This window comes from Cyprinodon variegatus, unplaced genomic scaffold (genome assembly GCF_000732505.1).
Source record: "Cyprinodon variegatus isolate N-32 unplaced genomic scaffold, C_variegatus-1.0 Scaffold1199, whole genome shotgun sequence".
Lineage (NCBI taxonomy): Eukaryota > Metazoa > Chordata > Actinopteri > Cyprinodontiformes > Cyprinodontidae > Cyprinodon > Cyprinodon variegatus.
In genome coordinates, this window is record NW_015151652.1 from 30,881 (window position 1) to 52,242 (window position 21,362).

Below are 21,362 nucleotides of genomic sequence, written 5' to 3' on the forward strand. Positions count from 1 at the left end.
TATATATATAAATAAATATTAACCACAGAGCTAGTGCTTCCAAAGTTCAGCCTTGGTATAATTATCTTTTTTGTCTGTTTGACACTTAAGTACCTTGAGTTAAGTTTCTGGAAAGATACAAAACAAGATAAGCTATGAGGGGAAAAAGGAAACATTAAAAAGAGGTGTTAGCAGTGTGCAAAACAAGTTGTGTGAACTACCAAAGCAAGTTTTCTTGGCTCACAGGGTCCAACTGAATATCATTTATGAACAAGTTTAAACACGGCCAGGCTGGTGACTGGGTGTCAGCACAAACAGACATTTAAAAAAAACCTGAAATTCCAGTAGCATTAACCTTAAAACAGACAAACCTCTACATTTACACTAGAAAGTCATACACATAATCCATCTCCAGCATAGAAATAGACTGAATAACACCTTTTGATTAAGTGAAATCAATGCAGTTTATATAATGAACCAAGTGTTAAAAATAAGGATTCTAGGATGCAAATGTAGAGAAGTTTCTGAACTCCATAGGTTGAATTTTTTAACTCATTGGTAGCAGATTTCTAAAAAAAAACAAGGCAAACTAAGGCAAAAGGTCTCTGAGAACAGATGTAATCCTTACCAAAGCTCAGGTTTGCCCTCTCTCCGTGCAGAGGCACAATAAAACAAGTCCAAACATCTCCCTGAAAGCTGACAAGGGTCAGACCTTGCATCACATGAGAGCTGCCATCTGTATGCTTTAATTCCCCTCCAAGACTGTTATAATCCTGACCTCTGAGCACTATGCAGGCCAGGACAAAAACAACATCACCTGTCTGCTCTCATGAATCCCCCCCATTAGAAAGAAGTAAAGGAGGAATTTGCATAAATAGGGGAACACCATGTACATTCATCCCACCTTAAAACAATAGAGAGCCTGATTTCCAGCTAAGAGGAGCGCCTTGGTATCTGAGCTGACAGGCATACAAAGTTACTCAACTACATTAAAAAAGTAATAAAACATGTTTTAATTTAAGGCGACATGAGGCTACTTTCATCCCGGAAAGTTATTTAATCATATAACTGTTGGAGCAACTAAACACAAATCAGAGAAAACTGTTTATAAAAAGTATGCAGCACTGCTCTTTGAAAAGATAATCAGTGATTACTTACTGTTAGAGGCGAACGTAGTTTTTCTCATTTAAAGCTATTTTTTAAGGGGAAAAAAACTTGAACCAAAGTAATGATTAAGACAAAACGAGCTGTCTGCTGTTTGGTACCCCACCTTGCATTTGTGCCCGTTTAACCAGCCTGAAGCGCAAACGTTTGGGCGATACCACCTGGACTGGTTATGGGGGTGTTCATAATTCTTTAAGATACATTTTTTGTTGCTTTCGTTGAACTGTTTTACGCCGCATCTAAGTTTAATTCTGTTTTACATTGTATAGATAAAGAAAAAACATATGCAGAACATTAAGTGCACAATTCAATACAATGTGTATTTAAAAAAAGTTGTGTATGAAAATGTTGAAACTCCCCACTTGGTTTAGGATTGTGAGCTATACTAATTAGAGGACCATGATCAACAGTAGTAATAGAACCACTGAGCCATGGAAATTATATATGAGTGATTTCTCATGTATGAGTATATAAGTGATTTTAAGTGATGCGGTGTGAACAGTTATCCATCCACTACTTTATAATTGCTAAAACTATAGTAAAATAGACTCAATCGTCAAGAGTTTATCAATACTGCCACCTATAGGAAAAGTTTCGTCATTGCACAAACAATAAGGCTTCAAAATATAAGCTCCACGAAGTCTGTTGACAATTAAAAAATAGTAAATACAGTAGTTGTGAGGGTGTTAATGCAAGGAAGGGATAAACATATATTTCGTTCTTGTAACAAGAGATGTAAAAATGCTTGTAGCAGAAGCCTTTAATTTTATAACAGAAACTGAAACTTGGGGAACCAAAAGCCCTCTGAAGTTAAAAGAGTAACTTAATATCAAATATTTAATTTCTGAGGGAGGCTCAAATGTTTAATTTATTCCATTAAAAATACTTTTATAAATCCAAAAGGGAAATAAAATTACAGATAATCTGGTAAATCTAAACGAATACATGGTTATGACACAAACCATCAGACAGATCAGTGATAAAGGTTTAGGCAAGGTTTAAGGTTAGTTAAGTTGTTAATGTTCTAATATTTCATAGCCCATTTCTCCTAGGCATTCTCTGTCTAAAAGTTGCCGCTTGCATCACCCTTATGAGCTTATTTTCCAAAAGATTTGCAGTTTTTCCACTATGTCAGACTCGGCACCGGTAAGTGAAAATGGGGATGAGCATGGCCTTACGTAAACATATCACCAGAATGACTGACAATTAGAAAGACCACTTAATTTGATGATCCACCCAGAAGAAAAACATCCTCCACTATACCTTTAAGTTAAAGCAAAGCATTAAAACATGGATTTATAAAAATGAAAGATACTGCAACATGATTTCAAAAACATTTTTGCAATAATTCAAACTGTTTGAAGCACCTTTTAAAAATATATATGTATATAAAAAAAGACAAGTTAGAAGATCTACTTTACAGAATACATTTTAATAGATTACAGCGAAATATATATATACAGACAAACATATAAACAGCGGCTCAGGATATGATTAACAAAATGCTTTCAATCTGTGCTTTTTCCTGAACGATTGCTGCTTAGAATTTTTATACTGAAAAGCCATCATGAAGGCAGCTTTAATCTCCCAACACCAGGCTGGGTACATGTGCAGACTGTTCCACAGCATCAAGTATGGAAAATAAAGCCAAAGCTGAGCAACGATCCTACTTCAGCCTATGCCTTTAAAAGTGAGGGGAAATTGTCGATAGAAAACTTCCTTTTTTTGTTTACAAATGACATTTTTAGTAAAAAAAGCTTGTAAAATATACTTGAGGTGCAAAAAATGCAATGTTTCTTAAAAATCGGTGAAAACATTTGCAATGTTTTGTACAGTATGTGCAGAATCAACTTGGGACAACTCACAAAACAAAAACAATAAAAAAAACAACCCCAAAACCCAACATTTTATTTAATAGCAGCTACACTTCCAGTTCAGCATTTAAAATTTCTCAATTAATTTTTTTGTAAAGTAGTTCAAAGTTAAAAATAAATACATAGCTCATAAATACTATTAAAGTACAACTTAATGGGAGAAATTATTCTTTAAACAGAGAAGTAAAAACAAATTATGGTAGAAAAATAAAAATGGTAAACTCCACACATCTACTGATTCCAGTATAAGCATAAAAAAAACATATGATTCTTAAGTGTATTTTAACCGGAGAATCTTAATTCCACTACCATGAAAAAGCAAAAATAAAATCAAAGTTGCAGTGAGGTATCAGCACCACATTCCTTTTGTTCAGCCAGGTTTTTGTTTCAGATGCAGTTCTACTGAAAGTATTTCAGTCCAGCAACAAGGAAGAACTTCTCCAGAAAGATCTCGGAGTCTAAGACGGCGATGTGAGCAGCCCGGCCGATTAGAGAGTTGGCCGTGTTGGGCAGAGCATGAATGACATCATACCTGACCAAATTACAATCTTTGTTCTGGAGCACTGGCAGCAGCAGGTTTTCAATCATCTCAGCGTAGACAGGCCCTGGTATTTACAAGACAGAAACAGAATATATATTAGATACTTCCCTAAGAGGAAAAAAAAAAAGAAATTAAAAATATTTTGAGCACAAAAAGGATGTGAATTGAACAAATTAAGTTGTCAAAGTTGTGAAAGAGCAACACCATATATTGTAATCTTTCATTCACCTTTATCCATTGTTCAGAATCAGCTTTATTAGCTAAGAGATAGACATCAAGTAAAATATATATACACATCAACTTTAAAAGAATAAAACAAGGATTTAAGGAACAATGTGTACATTTATGTTTATGTGAACTTTATATGCATATATTAAGAAAGAAAAAGGCAGGTTGACACAGAAAGACAGGAAAGTAAACTATCTCTAAAATAGCTTGTTTAGCAATTAGCACTCTATAGTGAAAACTAGTGATGGTGAGATGAAGCCTCATGAGGCATTGAACCATTTGGCAAAATTGCTTCAATGATCCCCACAGTTCAAGAGGCTTCATGTGAACATGTCACCACCTAATGGTGAAAAGCAGAACTACAGTTAATAGTAAAATCTGATTGGCGTGTATATTAAAATCTTTTTTTGTGTGTGTGTAAAATGTCTTAGAAGAGAACAATCATTTAAGATACAATGTTTTTCTACAATTTTATATAAATAATCTGAAGTAAACAGTGAAAGTGCTTGTACAAATTGGGCGATGATGAGCAAAATGAAAGGCGTTAGTCATTTTTATTCAAACAAAATAGTTTTTCCACGATTTTTGGTTTTAATCAGGTTGGAAGTTACGTGTTCAACCAACTTTTTGGTCAAACCAACCAATCCAATTTTGCAGTGTTTGTATCGGAGCTTTTAAAAATCTAAGGTGGGTCTCAAACCAACAACCTCAGGGGTGGAAGTCTGATGCCACAAACACTGGTAAACTGCGCACCAGAAAGCAATGCTACTTAAAATAATGTTAGAACTGTGTCCAGCGGCTTGCTCAGATTTTGATCATTACATTGTTTAATCCAACTAAAAAAAGTTTTAACCAACTACATTGGTTGTTTTTCCAACCAATATATTCTTAGAATAGAATCAAACTCTATCCAACTGACAGAAACTCTCCTACAAACTCCCACATCTTGACTGAGTAGTGAGGCCGTTTAAACACCTGTTGAAGTTCTTGCATGGTCTGAACAACTTCCCAAAGCGGTCATGTTGTGTCAGGGTAGCGAGGCTTCGGTCAATCATCAATTTTGGCTCCTCCGCTAAATGAATCACACCTCAACACGAACTTCAGGGAAACGCCTACTTCATTACTCGACACATCTCGAAGCCTCGACTCATCTACTCATAACATCACTAGTGAAAACCTACAGATTAAAGTCTTAATACTGTAGTTTGTGTCCAGATCTGCAGGGATGTTTTTTCTGACTAGCCTGATAAAAAGTGGGGAAGAAAACAAAAACACTTCTCGTTCGTTAAATAAAATTGCCACATACCAAAAACACAGCTGAGATTTTAGAAAAGAATAAATGCAATCGACTGTGTAAGAGATAGCACGGCTATAAACCAACATTTAGGTCAGACTAAACAGTTTTCAGTCAGTTCTAAGGTTTTTATGAGTTTTCAGCCATTAAAATAAAAAATTATTTTATGCAATAAATTTATACCACAATATTCTAATTAAGAGAAGAGGCAAAGTTTTTTCTCTTGATATAACTCCCTTCCATCATCAGTATAACGAAATGGAGCGGCTTTTTTTAGTCTTGTTTGACTTTTATTTTATGACGGAAACATAGAAGTCTCTTTGAAGGGAAAACTTGATAGTGTCTTTGATCTTGGTTTAACTCACCTGTTTGCTTGTCTTTTAATGCCGTTTTGCACATCTCTATTCGAGCTGAATGATAGGGAACATAGCGATCCTGCAGTGACCCCACCAGCACCACATTCCTAAAGTACTGCAGACCTTAAAATCCAGATCATTTGACAAGTTAGGATCAGAGTCTGATACTGTATTTGGAAATTAAAGCCAAACATATGAACATAAATAGCAAGGCTAACCAGATTTTTTGCTGAGTCTATACAGAAAAGTTTGGCGAGGGTCAGAGTGATCCCGACACGTCAGCTGCAAAAGTGATCCTGATTTTTTCCATTTCTGCATGAACCAAAGGCCTAGGACAGAGGAGCATCCACACATCAGGCATACACTGTGAAAAATCCCTCAAGTGAAACCAGAAAGTCTAAATTTCCATTAATGCGTGGCTACCGTTTACCTGTATTGACGAGAGCGGAGCTGTTGTACAGTGTGCCCAGGTGAGGTCCTGAGAGGGAAAGAAATGTGTGCAGCTTGCTCAGGTAACATTTAAACCTGGGCCTGGTTAACACTGAACGCACTATCAGGTTCCCTAAAGAATGGCCCACAAAGCTGCAAAGAAATAACAGGGAAGGTAAGTCATTAGCAACTTATTAAGAGAAACAGAAAATGTTGACAAACTATTCTTACAACTAAAACCTGAAAAAACAGCTTACCTTATCTTTGACACCGTTAGGTTGTAAATCTGAATGTACTGGACTATTTCGTCCAACAGGCGGTCTGTCATTGACTCAAAGTCAGCAAACGTGTCATTCTGAAATCAGAAAGGGTGTCGGTTTAATAGTAGTAAGGAAACAATCGGATTAATCAATTATTGAAATAATCATCAACTAATTTAGTAATCAATTAATCGTTAACTGGAGTATAGAGACTCTAAAACATGCCTTTAACTTTAACTTAAATCTCATAAATCTGTAGCAAATGTTTATTTCCATCTTTAAAATAAAGACAATTAGCAGAGACAATAAAAAGCTGATCCATGCCTCTGTAAAAATGATGCAAATACCTGATTCCTTTCAGACATTAAGAAGTCTATACGAGCACCAGGCAGTCCAAGCTCCAGGTACGTCTTCACGAGCCTCAAGTCTGCACTGTTACCTGCATACAGGTAAAACAGAATCCATAAAGATGGCTGCCAAATGAGCAAGTTTACCATCAAAGAACCTAATGGAAGGTCCCATACCATCCAGACCATGGACGCACACAATGAGATGGATGCCTTCCTCACAGCTTTCATCCTCCTCTAGGCTGAAGTAGGGAATAGTAGATGCCAATTCAGGGACCTCGCTGTACACGAAACCAGGAAGCTTTAATTGTTTCATTTCTTCTTTGGCCTTGATGAATCTGTATAGTGAAATGAAATACATTACTAAAGAAAAACATAGAAAATATATACACTGAAAATGTCATGAAGTGTAAAATTATAAAATATTTTAGAGTTGACTCACGCTTTCATCTGTGGCGTGGGTGCACATTCATACCAGTGCAAACTGGACGACAACGAGGTGGAGGAGTAAGGGGATTTACATAAACTATACCTAACAGTGCTGGTGGCTGGGTTGGAGCATAAAGGAGCTTTCGATGTCTCCTTAGTATCATGAAGGTGAGCAGTACCAAGCTGCTCAAGCAGAAGGCGTTTCTCTTGAGAAGCACCGACCTCAGCAGCAGTTTGATCATCATCTGCAACGCCGTTCACAAAATCATAGCCGTCACCTTCCTCATAATAACCATTCTCAATCATCTCGTGTTCAGTCTCATCCTCATCTTCCTCAACGGGAGCTTCTGCCTGGATTCCAAGAGTGATAGCTGATGTTTCCACAGGGCTGATCTCAGACACGTCTGTGCTGGAGCATGAGCCAAAGTAATTCTCCACCATCCCACGCTTCACCAGATCAGTGCTACTCGTGGCAGAGTTGCTGGAAGGGCAAGCTGTGTGGGATTCTTTTGACGTCCCTGATCCACCCGCTTCCTCGGCTCCAATTTCTGAACATTCTGCTGATTTAAAATCATATTCCTGGTCAAGTGGGATCTTTTTAGGTGGAAAATTACCAGCGGTGGTGTTGGGGGTGCAGGTTCCATCGGTTCTTTTAGCAATGTCTCCAGAGAACACGACACTCTGCTCCTGCACCAAAATGCTGGACTTTCTGCCTCCAGTGGAGCTCTTGGACTGTCCTTCCCCCTCATCATCTGAGGGCAGGGAGTTAATGGAAGTCAGTGAGGACTGGACTCCACTTACAGCACTTGTATTTTCTGGATAGAGAAAGTCTCCTGTGCTGCTAGGCTTCTGCACTGTGTTCTGCTGAGCAGGTAGTGGAGCAGGACTTTGGACAGTCAGCTCTGTATGTCCTGCCTGAGGTCCAAAGGAGCTGGGCTCACTCTCAATGCCAGAGTCTGATAGGCGAGATGAGGCACTAGGGGCCCCTACGTCTTGGAACCTGATACTGTCGCTCTTCACCTGCACTGAGAACGTACAGGCCTTACTTGGTTGTGCTGCAGCTTTACCTTGCCTTTCAATAATAGATTTCACTGCAGGAAGCTGGGAATCACAAAGACCTGTCTGGGTTATCGTAGGAATAAGACCTTTACCAGTTTGATTTGGCAGAAGAGTGTTTACTTTATCTCCTTGCGTGGTGTCCTCATTACTTGGTTTTGACTCATTTTCAATCAAGCCAGAAGACCCCTGTTTAAGATTGTGACCAATGTGGTCTACATAAACACCTTTATTAATGTGTTGACTAGTAATTGCAACCCCAGTACCAGCCTGAGGACTGCTCTTTGAGTCCAAAGCAGAAAGGTTTTTGAAAAGATCTTTACTACAAGCAGCAGTAGTTATTCCATAGCCTGCAACGGGCTCATCAGCACCGTTTCCTGAATTTGTTGATGCGCCACTAGACTCAAAAACAGCACTGGCATTAGTCCGTGAAAAGCTACTTGAGTCGAGCCTTAGAGTATCTTGCTCCTCCTCTTGGTTAACAGAAACCTCCTCTTCTTTGTACTTTGTGCTAATATTGCTATGGGGGGCTTTCAGGTTCTTATAACCCACTAAAACCACAGAATCCTTTGAACCCTGTCTAGTCAACTTCTTAGAGTTCTCCGTCTTTGAGTTTTTCTTCAGTTTTACTGATTTTCCTTTAGTCTTAGGTGCTGGATCAAAGTTTTCCGGCCAGGTGTTTTCCAGAAGAGAACTCTGTGTCTCTGGTATTGAGCTGGCTGAGGCGCTGCAGTCCTTTGCACCAGACTTGTCGGTTTTACTGGAGGCTGAGGCAGTTTTTGTGTTGTGCATGCCCAGCCAGGGTCCATCACGATCTTAGGAGGAAAAACGTTAAATTAAACACAGACATGAAAAAATGCAGGAATGAAAGCCAATCTTTGATGTGAAAATCAAAGTAACAACAGTACTGACCCTCCGTGATGGATTCAAGGTATCTATCCTCAAAGATGATTGGCAAAGAGTTAACATCCCCGTCAAGGTCTGCACATTCTACTGTTAGAGGAGGCAAACACAAGAAGTAGCTGGAGCTTTTGATGGCATTAGTCATCTGTTGATGGCTGTGGGCACTGATGGAAAAGACAGAAGAGTAAGGAGTTAAATGAAAAAGGAGTTGCTGACCTTTTATCAAAGAAACAATCAGAAGATACTTCACAGTAAAACTTACTGTAGTTCCTGATATGCCAGTGCAGATTGCCTTGGATGTTCAAGACAAAAGAAAGCCTCAGCAAACCTTCTTACCTGTAAAAAAACAACATAAAAAACAGGCTAAGTATGTAGTAATATTGATAACATTTTTATTCATTAAAAAAACCCTAAATGTTTGACTTTTCAAGTATTAAATAAATGTGATGTTTTACAATCAATTTGTACTTAAGGTGTTCATTCTTAATTTCAAAGCTTGTCATTTTCTGAGGTTATGCGTTTCTTGAATAAAAAAAAAAAACAAAAAAAAAAATAAAAAATTAATTACAGTATAGAAACAGAAATTGTCCCTATAAATTAGTTCTAACTAGTGGTGTTTGGTATGGTTCTCTGCTCAGGGTGCCAAAGTATATCAGGCGACAGGAGCAGTAGAATAAGTGCACCTTGTGTTTAGGATGGTCAAAAAAAGTCATGGCTTTACATTGTGGCTGGCTGTTGATACCAAATTTCAAATCTAATTTACATATTCTAAGTTTGCCTCCAAGTATAATAGGCTAGTTCATATAAATAAATCTGACTTGGGACATTAGATCATGAGACATGGGTCTAATGTTTACTTATATTTTTAAGAAAGTATTTTTTGCAGAATGGACAGCATTGTTTAGAATGGTTCATTTTCCCCAGATGTTTACATTCATGCAAAAGTGATGCATCAGACTCACTCTTAGTGTGTGGTGCTCCATGGCTAGTAGGGCTGCTACATGCTCCTGCAGGGACACAACTTCAAGGAACTGTCCCCAGAGAGCCATGAGCAGAGAGCAGAGCTGTGCCAGGTTCATATTAACAAGTTCTGCAAGCTCGTCAGGTGACTCCGCCTTAACCTAAAAGTAGAAGGGAACAAGTCAACCAACGACAGAAAGTTGAAGGCGTTTTCCTTAACAGGATAAGGAAGCAAATTAAACAAATATGCCTCAGGGTGAGAAAACTTTCGTCTCGCCCTTATTGACTTAGTTTGCTGCAAATGGTTTAAAGAGTTTTCAAACTAAGTTCATAAAAAAAAAATCATTCATCAATCTTACCAGCGAATTTTAACAATTCCAAGTGTAAAAAAAAACATTTAAAAACACACATGCATTTAAATTGGTATCTAAGTTTAATAAAGCTTCTCACCAACTTAAAAAGTTACACTTTACTTTGCATTTTAGCATCATTTCATTAAGGATTTGACAGCACTTTAAAGAGCTAAACACTTAATTGTCCAACAGATTAACATCAAAGGACAACAATCCAACAACAAGAAAAAGTACATAAGGAGTCTGACCTTTACTTGTTCACATAGCTCAGCTAGACGGGCCTCCAAGTCAAGTTGTTCTGAGGAGGCGGAGGAGTAGGAGAGAAAAAAAAAATTAATTAAACCACACAGAAACTGACAAAAAGAATGTGAACTCTGAAAAGGAAAGCTGTGCTAGCTAGAACAGATGTTGGAAGGCATTTCTCTAGGAAACATGACCAGACAAGGCCAAGAAGTTTTATAGTAGAGGAACATCTCAAACTTTTTGCCCTTGGCCTCTACAGATAAGAAGTCAGCAGTAGAAGTAAAGAAGAAAGCAGCTGAGGAATTTTTTTTTCTCTGAAAAGTGGATCAAAAAAGTGCAGTTTTCCTGATGGAGGAAAATGGAGTGAAGAGAAGTAGGAAGAGAAAGGCAGGCTGATTGGAGGAGCTGAAAGGGTCAGGACATACCTATGTAGACGTGCCTTTGCCCTCGGGGATATGGTCTTCTGAGTACTCGCTCATATAGGGCCTGCATGCTGGGCTTGGCTAGTAAGATTGCACATATAGGCATGTTTAACCTTCAATTCTCAGATTAGTAGCTTTTCCACTCATTTTGATTAGCTTCGGCAGTTACATGGTTAGTTGGGCTTTGGTTTGGATTGTTAACTCGTCTATGGACTGCAGGTGTTTTGTAAGCTTAATTAGTTACCCAAAATGTGTGTTTTAAAGGGTTTAATAGGGTAGAATCAGAGGACATTCAATGGGATTCAAAAACATATGAGTGAAAAAATAATCAAAAACTGAATAAAAAAACAGAATGATGTTTTTATTTTTATATAAGTTGAATTTTAAATGTGATCCAGCACTGATGTCAGGGATCAAACTTAGAAGGCCAGAGGCTCCTAAACATTAATCTTCTCTTGTCTCATCAATGCCCTTTATTAAGTCCCACAAGCTTAAAAGTTTTTTTTTTTTTTTTATGTTTTTGCATTATATTCACCGTTATCTGGTTGGTTCTAAATGGTTTCTGCTGACTGTTAGCCCTGCCTTTGAAATCAGGCTCTATCCCCTTCCTTCCAAACTAATATGCCATGTACGCAGCATAACTTAGTCTGGCTGGCCAGGCTACAACATTTGTACTCCCATTGATATGCTCATTTGCATCTCTCCTTGTTTATATATAACCAGCTGGAAATGCAATATAGCCAAATTGTTATTGTGGCTATGGTGCTTAAGTGCACAAACTCCAGGATAATGTATAATTATCAGTGTATATTGCTGTCAGCTCATTGGATAACTAAAGCAGACAACCTGTGAATCCCACTGATTTCTAAAGTTCATTTGCATTGGGAATATCATGGTTCCCAGATGAAACCAAACTTCCAAGGTAAATGAAAGAAGTTAACCTTGACATTACTTAAAAAATTAAAAAGACATGCAAATGTAAAGCCATGACAACGGTGTTACTGTTTCATCCCAGTTGATGAATGAATCGAGTGTAGCGTACTATACCTAGTTCCATACGATGGGAGGAGGGTAGGTCCTTGGTTATAGAGGTAAAATAATCAAAGAGGCCCCGGTAAGCCACCAGGAGAATGGAGCAGAGGTTATGATGCATGCTAAACGCATGCTGGAGACAGCTGTCCGACACCAGGAATGTTCTCCCCTGGTGGATAACAAAAAACAAAACATCTTAAACTAGGTTTTTGCAAAACACAGCAGGGGTTGCGTCTCTGTGTTGTTGGGATAAGAATTAATAGATTTTCTGAAGCAAAAAACAATGGCTTCAATGTCAACTAGCGTAAAATAGGAAATAAAATGTGATCAATGATTGTTATTTCCTGTGTGGGAACCACTCATTGGTCTTAAAAAGTACCTAGAGGTCCTCATAATGTAGAATATTCCTTGGAAGTAGCCACAAGGTAACAAACACGTGAATATAAAACAATCTAATTTGTTAGGCAGTATTATTTTAATGAACATCTAACAAAATCCTTTCTCTGTCATATATAAGAGGCCACAAGGCAATGGAGTCCAAACACATTTTATTCATCCGTCTTATTTTACTGACTAAAGCATGAGAGTTTAAAGTACGGTAAGAGGTTAGTTGCAGCTACAACAACATTTTATCTTGACTAAAAACGACCAAACTTACATCTGGTGATGTCTGCTTCACATAGCTGCTACCAAACACAACATTCTCCAAAGGTGGAATGATTGAATCTTTACTCTGTGCTGGAGCGTTTCGGTTCAGCCATGTGGTTTTCACAGGTCGAGGGAAACTACAAGAGAATATGACCCCCAACAAAAGCAAAGCAGTGATTAAGATGGTAACTACTGACAAATAATATTCATGCAATATTCTCTCTACTCATCAGACCTTATTAGGGGTTGATGTAGTGCCACGAGGGAGGCGTGGATGGCCACAGAGATGACAGACAGATGGAAGTAGTCAAACATGACGTTAATGTGTTGGTGGATGCCCCGCTGGAGGCTAAAGTGCAAATGAAGTATGCGGCCGCTTATATTCTGCAGACAAGTTGGGTCTTCTGGTCTGAAGGGATACAAATACAGATACAAGACTTTAGCTGTGATTTTTCTTGGAGCAGAGATGCAGTTATATTATTTATACAGCACTGTTGTACACCTACGTATAATCGCCATCTGTGAAATATAAATCCAGGAAGAGCTGAAAATCCATTTCGTTTAGCGACTCTTCTACCTGCTGACAAAAAGAAAACCAATCAGAACCACAAGGAATGTACTTGCAATAAAACAAAACAACTATTCTTTTCAAGAAGACCTTCTTTTCATCCAGAAGCATCATCACTTTGAAGAGGAGAACATCATTGACAACAACCTCCTCATTCTTATACAAGATTTGGAAAGTTTTGCTGCTGATGACGTCATCCTGGACTGAAGCAGGAAACGCCAGATCTGAGCCTAGAAAAGGAAACCAATATGACTCCATGTTAATAAAATATACAGCTAAATAAAGAAGTCAACCTAAAATTGACCATTAAAATATTTCTTTATTGATGGCAGATTAGTTTTGTATACATTTACTCCACCATGGAGAACAAAAAGCTCATCTAAATAAAAAAAATAAAAGATTTCTATTATAACTGTATTTAAACTTATGACAACAATAAAGCTCCATGTATTATTAATCTATCTAGCTCCGAAAAAATTGTCAATTTTTCCGTACCCTGACCTGCCGTTCATACTATGGTACTTTAAAGTGGTTACATGCAGCAATAAGCTAATGGTTTTTTTTAATCACTTGTATCCAGGTAATCAAAGATGATGTATATCACTGAGTAAATGTGCAGTCAACAGCTTTATCAACTAGTCCTAAAAGAGTAAAGGCCGGTTCACACGCCAAGACAATAGTGTTGATTTCTACATGATCTTCCCCTTCCAAAAACTCTTAATATGGGGCGTTCTTCAGAAATCATGGAAATCTAACATGTTGGCTTGTCTCGGCTTAATATCCTGCAGTGTTTGGTGTCCTCCGAGTCAAGCAAGTTTCAAATTATGAACTTTGGCCACTAGGGGTGGAACAGTTCACAAAATCCACGGTTCGGTTCGGTTCACGGTTTCGTGGTCACGGTTTTTGGTTCGGTGTATGTTTATTGTTACACCGAAAAAAAAATAAAATAATAATTTTTGAAAAAATAAAAATTTATGAAATTAATGAAAAAAATCTAAAAAAATTCATGAATTGTAATTATTTTTAATGATCCGCAGAAACCCTGGATCATTTCCACATTTTGCTGCTCAGTTTTGCTGCTTTGAATTTAATCATCTCGCGCATGCCCTCTACGATCTCCAAGGACTTCAGAGCCACAGCGGAGGCTGTAGGCTTTGCTTTGTGCAGGTGGTCTGGTGCGTAGCGGGGCGGAGCGCTGACGGAGTATGTGGGATTTCGGGGTTAGCATGACATGTTGGTCATGTTGCTGTTAGCATAAACAAAACGTGTTGCACAATGCTTGCGCACTGTTGCACTTTTATCCACAACTTTCTTTCCGCCGTCATCGTAGGTCACTCTAAATTCAAAGTGGTCCCATACAGCAGACCTATAAAGTGCTGCTGGCGCATCTTCCAACTCGCCATACCCACACAATTCTCCACAACTGATTTTTTTTTCTGCTACACCCGGCTACGCTGCTTCGCTTCTTCTTCTTCTTGTTTACTACTGGTGGTTTGCTTTGGTCGCAGTACCGTCACCTTCTGCTTTGGAGTGTAAACGCTTCCCCTATGAGAAAAAGGTGCAGCGCATGAACCAAACGCAACACACGCGAACCGAAACAGTCGAACCGAACGGTTCGGACGGTTTTCAAAAACCGTTCCATCCCTATTGGCCACAGGTCAACAAATCAGAGATGCTGATTTGAGAGATGCTGCATCCAGGCCATGATCTCTCCTTTTCCATATAACAAAATAAAAATGTGTATGGATGCATATAAAGTGAACTCAACTAGGTTCACATGAAAAGCCAGGAGAATGTATTTGGACCACTCCAAAAAAACATATTTATTTTGTTGCTTTACTTAGTGACCTCTTAGACACCTACCTCTAACAACCTTTTCTTTAAAAAAAAAAAGAGACTAGTGACAAATTTAGTGACTTTTTCTGTTAGTTGGACACTTTTGTGACAAAACATGATGGCACTGATTTTATTTTCTTCAGCGAGCAGTGAGTGACTAGCCCCTCCCTCCTGCATTGCATGGACATCTCAGTCAGTGAGAGAAGAGTGATTCCTTTCTGTTGAAAATGAGTCACAGATGTGCAAAGCTCCCACTGACCCACTTGAAACTCTTTGCCCTTTTTATTTTTTAAATGAATCCTGAGTGAAATCTGTGTGCTGTGCTCTTCTGGTCCTCTGGCCCAGCACCACACACAGCACCAGCAAATTTGTCTTTTTTTTTTTTATCTATCATTATGTGCAGTGTTTTGATGCTTTTTCTGAAAACTTTAAAGCCTGCCATGTGAACCAGCCTAAAGATGCAGGGAAAATAAAAATGTAATGACTTATAATGCTTTTAAATGAGTCATAGTTTGAATTGGATCAGTTGCCATAAAACGAGCAAGCCATAGAATATTAGAAAAAATTTAATATTAGAAATCTATGTTTAGTCTGAAGCACAAAAACTTTCCCTGAAAACTAAGGAAGCATAAAAAACTCAGATGTCATGAAAATTATACAATTTAAGTCATTACCCGACATTAAAATCCCATCCAAGTCCTAAGAACATATAGATACTTCCTGACAAATAAAAGGGGAAGCAGAACGTCATTTACAGCTTGTTTCTGCTGACGGTATCTTAAGACAAAATTATTTCTAACAGAAAACTACAATAGTATGAAAACCAAATTGTGCTAAAATATTTGGGAAATACAAGGAGCAAAATAATATCCAGTATCTGCACATCTGTCTTTACCTCCTGGATGAAGGAGACTGGTTTCAACTTTGTGTGGAACACGAGGAGGCACCTTCAGACTGCCACGCATCTGGTAGAACCTGCAAAATGGTTTAAATATTTTAAAATTACCACAAATGGAAAAGAAAAAGTGCAACACTGGCTTCATCTAGAACATTATAAAAGATGAGCAAATAGAGAAGAAAATGCACTGATTAGATACAAGTGGCCAGTAAAAGGACATTACGCTTGTCATAAATGAATAATGAGCACTTCTTTTGCAGTCACTCATGTAGTAAACCTAAACTCTTAAAGCACTGATGAGTCACAAGCGGCTGGAAGGAGTTTTAGTTGAGCACACAGAGATAACCATAGATCATTGCTGCAAAAAGATATTTCTGGCTAAATAAAAGGGGGGGTTTGGACAGTGCTAGGCACTCTGCTCGTCTATGTTTCTATAAAGTATAAGAAACTGAACTTTTTTAAATGCCACATTGCTGTCTCGTTTACTTGCCACAGCTCCATGCAGCATTAAAGGCAACAAACAACGGAGTGGGCCTTTTTTTAAACTAAATGATATATTGATATTTATCCTCTTCACACATGCTCATTAAATGCACAAGGAGAATTTATTTAATGTGCTGTTAACAAAAATATTTAAAAAGAATAGACTGTGATTGCCAGAGAGCAAGCAATCTGAGTCATATCCGGTCCACAAATGTGGCAACTGCAAATTAGTTACGCAATAATTAATGCTGTGTCTGTGCTCTACATACATAGAACTGCAATGCAACAGAAATGGTCTCACTGAAGCATCAGTTAAAAAGTAGCATCTATCAGATTAACATAAACAAAAAGTAACATAATACTTTTTAATTCCATTATAATATTGGAAGTAATGATGATTACCCTAAAAATGGACAAGGCTTTTGCTATGAATAACTATTTTGTCTTTGTTCATGCCCTCCTTTTTTATCTTATCAAAATTAGATCTTACTTAATGTTATAAAACAATTATGCATTTCCTTTTTTTGTACAGATCTTTTGTTTTGACTTTCAGTCTTGTGTGATTGTGTCCAATAACTATATTTGAATAACTGATTAAAAAAAGAGAAAAAACATTCCTTTTGATCTAATGGCTATTTTTTTAAGCTATTTTATTCTAATCAAGAAATGTATATCTAAATATTTGGGTTATAATTCAATAAGGTATTTTGGAAAAGGGCAGACAATAAAAAAAAATAAATAAATCAGCTAAGATATACATCAGAGTAATTAAGCTGTAAATATCAAGTATCCTAAATCAACAGCATCAACTATATGTTCTGAGAGGATCTACAAAAAGAAAAAGAAAGCACAACTGTCATAAAATACCTGCCTAAATCAGTCCGAAACACTTTTGGTCACAGGGACCTTTTAGTTGTGGGGTAAAAAAACAAACAAAAAAACACTAATCTGTGGTTGTGATCTAGCAAACCATCAATCAATCCAACTTAAACAGAGGAAAAACTATTAAATCAGCTTATTGCATCGACCAATGTCGCCACAGAGAAACTGAATATAAGAACTTTTTTAAATACTTCAAACTTATGAACTAAACGTTCCGTATTATGGTTGCAAAGCATGAGATTCAACTTCAAAAAAACTCCAAATTTTTTGTAGAATTTATAACAAATTTTCAAATAAAAATGCAAGTATAATCTAATTGCTGTATTAATTAGAAACAAAAAAACAAAAAAAAAACAACAATGAATCTTTAAAATTGCCAATAAAAATAAACCATGGTACCTTAACAAGGGAGCAACCCTCCATTTCCATACCATAACTGCTCAGCTTTTTACAACTGAAAATAATCACCAAAGGAGAACTTTGTTTTCAGCTCATGAAATAAAAGTATAGCAGCCTTATTTAGCAACATGTAGGACTTATTTACACATGGTTTCTTACTCCACAAAGTCAAAACAGAGTAGAAGAGTTTCCTCAAGGCAAAACTCTGTTCTATGGTACCATTTTAGCATAACTACATTAAACATTCAAGCGCTTGGGAAATGCATTTTATGGGTAGAGCATCAATTAATACAAGCAATGCATATGTTTATAATAAAAAATATGCAGGAATAAGAATCCTGGAGACTCACCCTCTTTGGAACAGATCCACATTGTAGAACTTGTGGAGCTCCACAGAGAACTCCACTGTGGCCTGGACTTCAGTCATCTTGGTCAATACAGGCAGAGGTGCCTTACATCATCTGGGAAACATCTGTATGCCTGCACGGAAAATACATTAAAACCCATTAACTCTAAAAATAAAAAAAAATATTGCAGGAAACTTTGCAGAAACAGTAAGACCAGAAGAAACACTGGAATTTGGAATTTATTCAGACCAAACCGATAGTCAGAGATGTTATTGGATACAGCTGTCACCGAAAAAACTCTGTTTCTTTATGATGACTAATTAACTAATAAAATGTTCTGCTACATATCAGCCAAGAAATGGCCTTGCCAATGTAATCATTAAAGAACATCTGACCCTTAGTAAAGATTTTTATATTACAGTAGCAAGTAATGAGACCCATCTTTTCCTGGAAGAAACCCCCTTTAAATTATGCAACAATTGCAATTTAAAGACAAGGAAATGAGCAAAGTACAGAGAGTAGAGTAGAGTTTTATGGAAGTCTGTAGAAACCTATAATAGAGAAAAGTGCTTATATTTATAAAATTTAATTTGCATTTAACCATTATACTTTTTAAAGACAAAAATACCCTATGTCCCTCTCTTATAAATGTACAGAAAACTTCAATTTCTGTGTTAAAAGTGTATTTATTAATAGATTTACACTTGTTTAAATTTACATTTAAACAAGTGTATCTTTTAAATGACATTTCAGCTCATATCACATATTTTACTATGCCTGCACATTAAAACTGATGTTAATGTGTGTGTGTTTTTTTTTTTTTTTTTTAATATTTGTTTATATTGGACATGTTTTAATATAGTGAAATTTTATGCCACAGCAATAATAATTCGGCTTTACAATAGTCTATGTTCTAAGTCCTAAAACATAATAGTGAGGAAGAAATACTCTTCACTTTTCTTGTACACTTCTGGGAGGCTGGGAGTTATACAACAAAAATGTTTGTTTTGCACTTGATAAAAATATTGAAATTTGTAAATGGCTAGTCTAATTGCACTTGACTGAACCAAACCACAGGCCACTCAAGGCAGTTATTCTCACCAGGAATAAATATAGGAATATATAGGAATAAATATACTCAGAAAATAACAACAACAAATGTCAATGAAATAACTATTTAGATTATAGATTTAGGACCTAAAAATGGGATCTTAACAGCACTTCAGCAAAGTAACATGTGGTTTATTAAGCTGTTTCTAGGGTTGTCAAAAGTATCGAGACTCAAAAAAGTATTGATACCAAAATGTTGTATCCGGATACAATACTTGTTTTTAAAAGTATCGATACAGTGCTACAGTGCTTTGTTTCTTAACCAGTTTGGCTAGTGTCATTGTTGTGTGTGCAAAGCATAGCCAAGGAAGGAACACTTAATTTTAATTTTATAAAAGTTTTTTATCAAGCTTGCTTAATATTGTGCACAGCAAACAACCTCAAAATATTGTTCTTATTGTTTATTGTATTTATTTATTGTATTTTATTTATTAATGAAAATATTTCTGTAGAATTTTGGAGTCTTTGTTTTTATCCTTGTGGTATCGTATTTTCCTTAGTATCGGTATCAAGTTGAAAAGTTTAGTATCGTGACAACCCTAGCTGTTTCCAACAAATAATGTACAAGTATAAATGACAACATTAAAATACTTGAATAAAAATCCCAGAGTTAACTGCTGAATAATATGGTTGATAGGCAGCTAACAATTAACCCATCTGCATCAAAAGAAAATCCATATCTATATTTGAATTAAACGTATGCATATGGATTAAAAGTTTATCCATATCTAAATATTTAATAACAGAATGGCAAAAAGAAAAGTGACAGTGCGCCTATTCGTTTTAACAATGAAAAACATTTAAGAATGCAATATTTGGGTGATCAAGAGAGGATCAAAGGTTTATAAAAGCTCAAAATAGACTTCATAGAAATATCTCATGTTCAGTGCTCTGGTCAGCGAGTTATAGCATGACTTACTGATGCAGAAACATGAAGGCAAATGAAGTTTCCCTGGTTTAAAAGGGCAACCGATCAAACCCCACAAAGGAAACTGAACAACTATCTTTGGAAACAGCTATTCAAATAAATGCAAAACATTTCAAGACATTTCCGCAGCAGCTTTTAATCCTCTTAAGGTTTAAGCATAAACTTCACGTTTAATTAGTTTTCAATTGAACAGAAATATGTAAGTTCAAGGGCATAGTAAATAAAAATCTCATAATAAATAATAGTAAACAAGTTAAGCAAAAGGCCTTAATTAACCGCCGAATCGGTTCCTCTTTTTTCAGAAGTCTTGATGATGAATAAAACAGAGTTTATTAATACATAGAAAAAATGTCTAAGTTTGATTTTAATAGTAAAATGAGTCGGGGGTGATAAGGGAACGAAGCCGTTGAGCAGAATCTCTGCACCGGTCTGGTTTCACTTTTACGGATAAATGACAAAAAGGTTAAACGAAACTGCTGTTCAACAAAACAAGTATGAAATAAACAAGAAATACAACCAAAAAAGTAGATATTTAACAGCCTGTCTGCTAGTTTGGTTAGCCACTGATCGAGCAGTCGTAACAGGGAAACATCACCCACACAGACAAGCTAACGCTACTTACCATTCCGTTGGCTAGCTAACATTAGCTCGTTTACCAACGTTAGCTCCGATTTCAGTAAAGCTGGCCTCCTCTAACTATTTGTTACAGACAGAAAACACTTCCCTTCGAACGACTTTACTCCTCTATCTGCCGAATTGACTTGACAGCGGCAGCTAATTTGGCAATAAACGAAGAGCTGCCATGTACTGTAGCCGTCACTGTGTTTGCTATGCAAATTCAGCTAACAGCTCAATCTGAGGAGCTGACCGCAGCTGCTGCTCTCGCCGCGCACTCCACTGCGCACGTGACACACAGGCGTCCCAAATACTCCCCAAAATTACGGCTACAAATTAAGATACAACAGCTGCAAAAAAAATAAGATTAATTCAGATATTCTTGAAAAATCTTGGCTACATGGCACCTCGCTTGTTGGTAGCCGAAAATGAGATAATATACATAAATTAATAATAAAGTAATATCAATATTGTCTTTTTAAATCATAGGATATTTAATCAATAGTTTTTACATTCATACCCAAAACATTTTTTTTTTAACTTTAATTTGAAGCTTCATCATAATCCCTTCATGTTCAAGTCAATAAGGGATTTAGAAAAAGATTTTAGAATAATCTAATCCAGAGGTCTCCAATGTGGGCGTGGAAACCCCATTAAAGGGAGGTTCCACATACAGGTTTAGGTCAGATTTAAAAAAACAACAATATATTGTTTTATGGCAAGGCAAGACATTGTATTTTTCTATCACAAATAACAAATAAACATTCATAATAAAATC

The 21,362-nt window shown here is 36.8% G+C and overlaps 2 protein-coding genes across 7 annotated transcripts in view; both read right to left on the bottom strand.

Annotated features, from left to right (window-relative positions):
* LOC107102089 (FERM domain-containing protein 6-like) overlaps nucleotides 1-1,265 on the bottom strand; it is an 18,437-nt gene extending 17,172 nt beyond the window's left edge. For 4 of the 5 annotated variants that reach the window (XM_015401260.1, XM_015401258.1, XM_015401259.1 and 1 more), the window contains exon 1: nucleotides 1,138-1,265. The gene's annotated coding sequence lies outside the window, so the exon portion shown is untranslated. Of the gene's footprint in view, nucleotides 1-607; nucleotides 732-1,137 lie in introns of those variants that run through there. The other variant, XM_015401257.1, reaches the window with a different exon arrangement.
* A 1,299-nt stretch (nucleotides 1,266-2,564) lies between these two features.
* fam135a (family with sequence similarity 135 member A) lies at nucleotides 2,565-20,857 on the bottom strand. Of its 2 annotated transcripts, XM_015401252.1 has the most exons (21): nucleotides 20,592-20,857; nucleotides 17,935-18,064; nucleotides 15,818-15,897; nucleotides 13,177-13,316; nucleotides 13,025-13,095; nucleotides 12,754-12,927; nucleotides 12,529-12,655; nucleotides 11,886-12,039; nucleotides 10,842-10,919; nucleotides 10,422-10,471; nucleotides 9,823-9,981; nucleotides 9,123-9,196; nucleotides 8,870-9,024; nucleotides 6,915-8,772; nucleotides 6,650-6,810; nucleotides 6,473-6,564; nucleotides 6,123-6,220; nucleotides 5,867-6,018; nucleotides 5,655-5,765; nucleotides 5,446-5,559; nucleotides 2,565-3,622 (listed from the first exon to the last, which is right to left on the bottom strand). In XM_015401252.1, the coding sequence occupies exons 2-21, from the start codon at nucleotides 18,009-18,011 to the stop codon at nucleotides 3,417-3,419; spliced, it is 4,131 nt and encodes a 1,376-aa protein (XP_015256738.1). In that variant the 5' UTR covers nucleotides 18,012-18,064; nucleotides 20,592-20,857; the 3' UTR covers nucleotides 2,565-3,416. The 2 variants fall into 2 exon arrangements, with proteins under 2 accessions (XP_015256738.1, XP_015256739.1); XM_015401253.1 differs by lacking the exon at nucleotides 10,842-10,919.
* Nucleotides 20,858-21,362: the final 505 nt, after the last annotated feature.

What these genes read in the sequence shown, in the direction of transcription:
- fam135a (XM_015401252.1), bottom strand. Translation starts at nt 18,011, where the DNA reads ATGACTGAAGTCCAGGCCACAGTGGAGTTCTCTGTGGAGCTCCACAAG. An exon ending in TGCTTCTGGATGAAAAGAAG is followed by an intron (nt 13,096 to 13,176) that starts GTCTTCTTGAAA and finishes TTTTGTCAGCAG; the next exon opens with GTAGAAGAGTCGCTAAACGA. An exon ending in CTCCGCTCTCGTCAATACAG is followed by an intron (nt 5,766 to 5,866) that starts GTAAACGGTAGC and finishes CCTCTGTCCTAG; the next exon opens with GCCTTTGGTTCATGCAGAAA.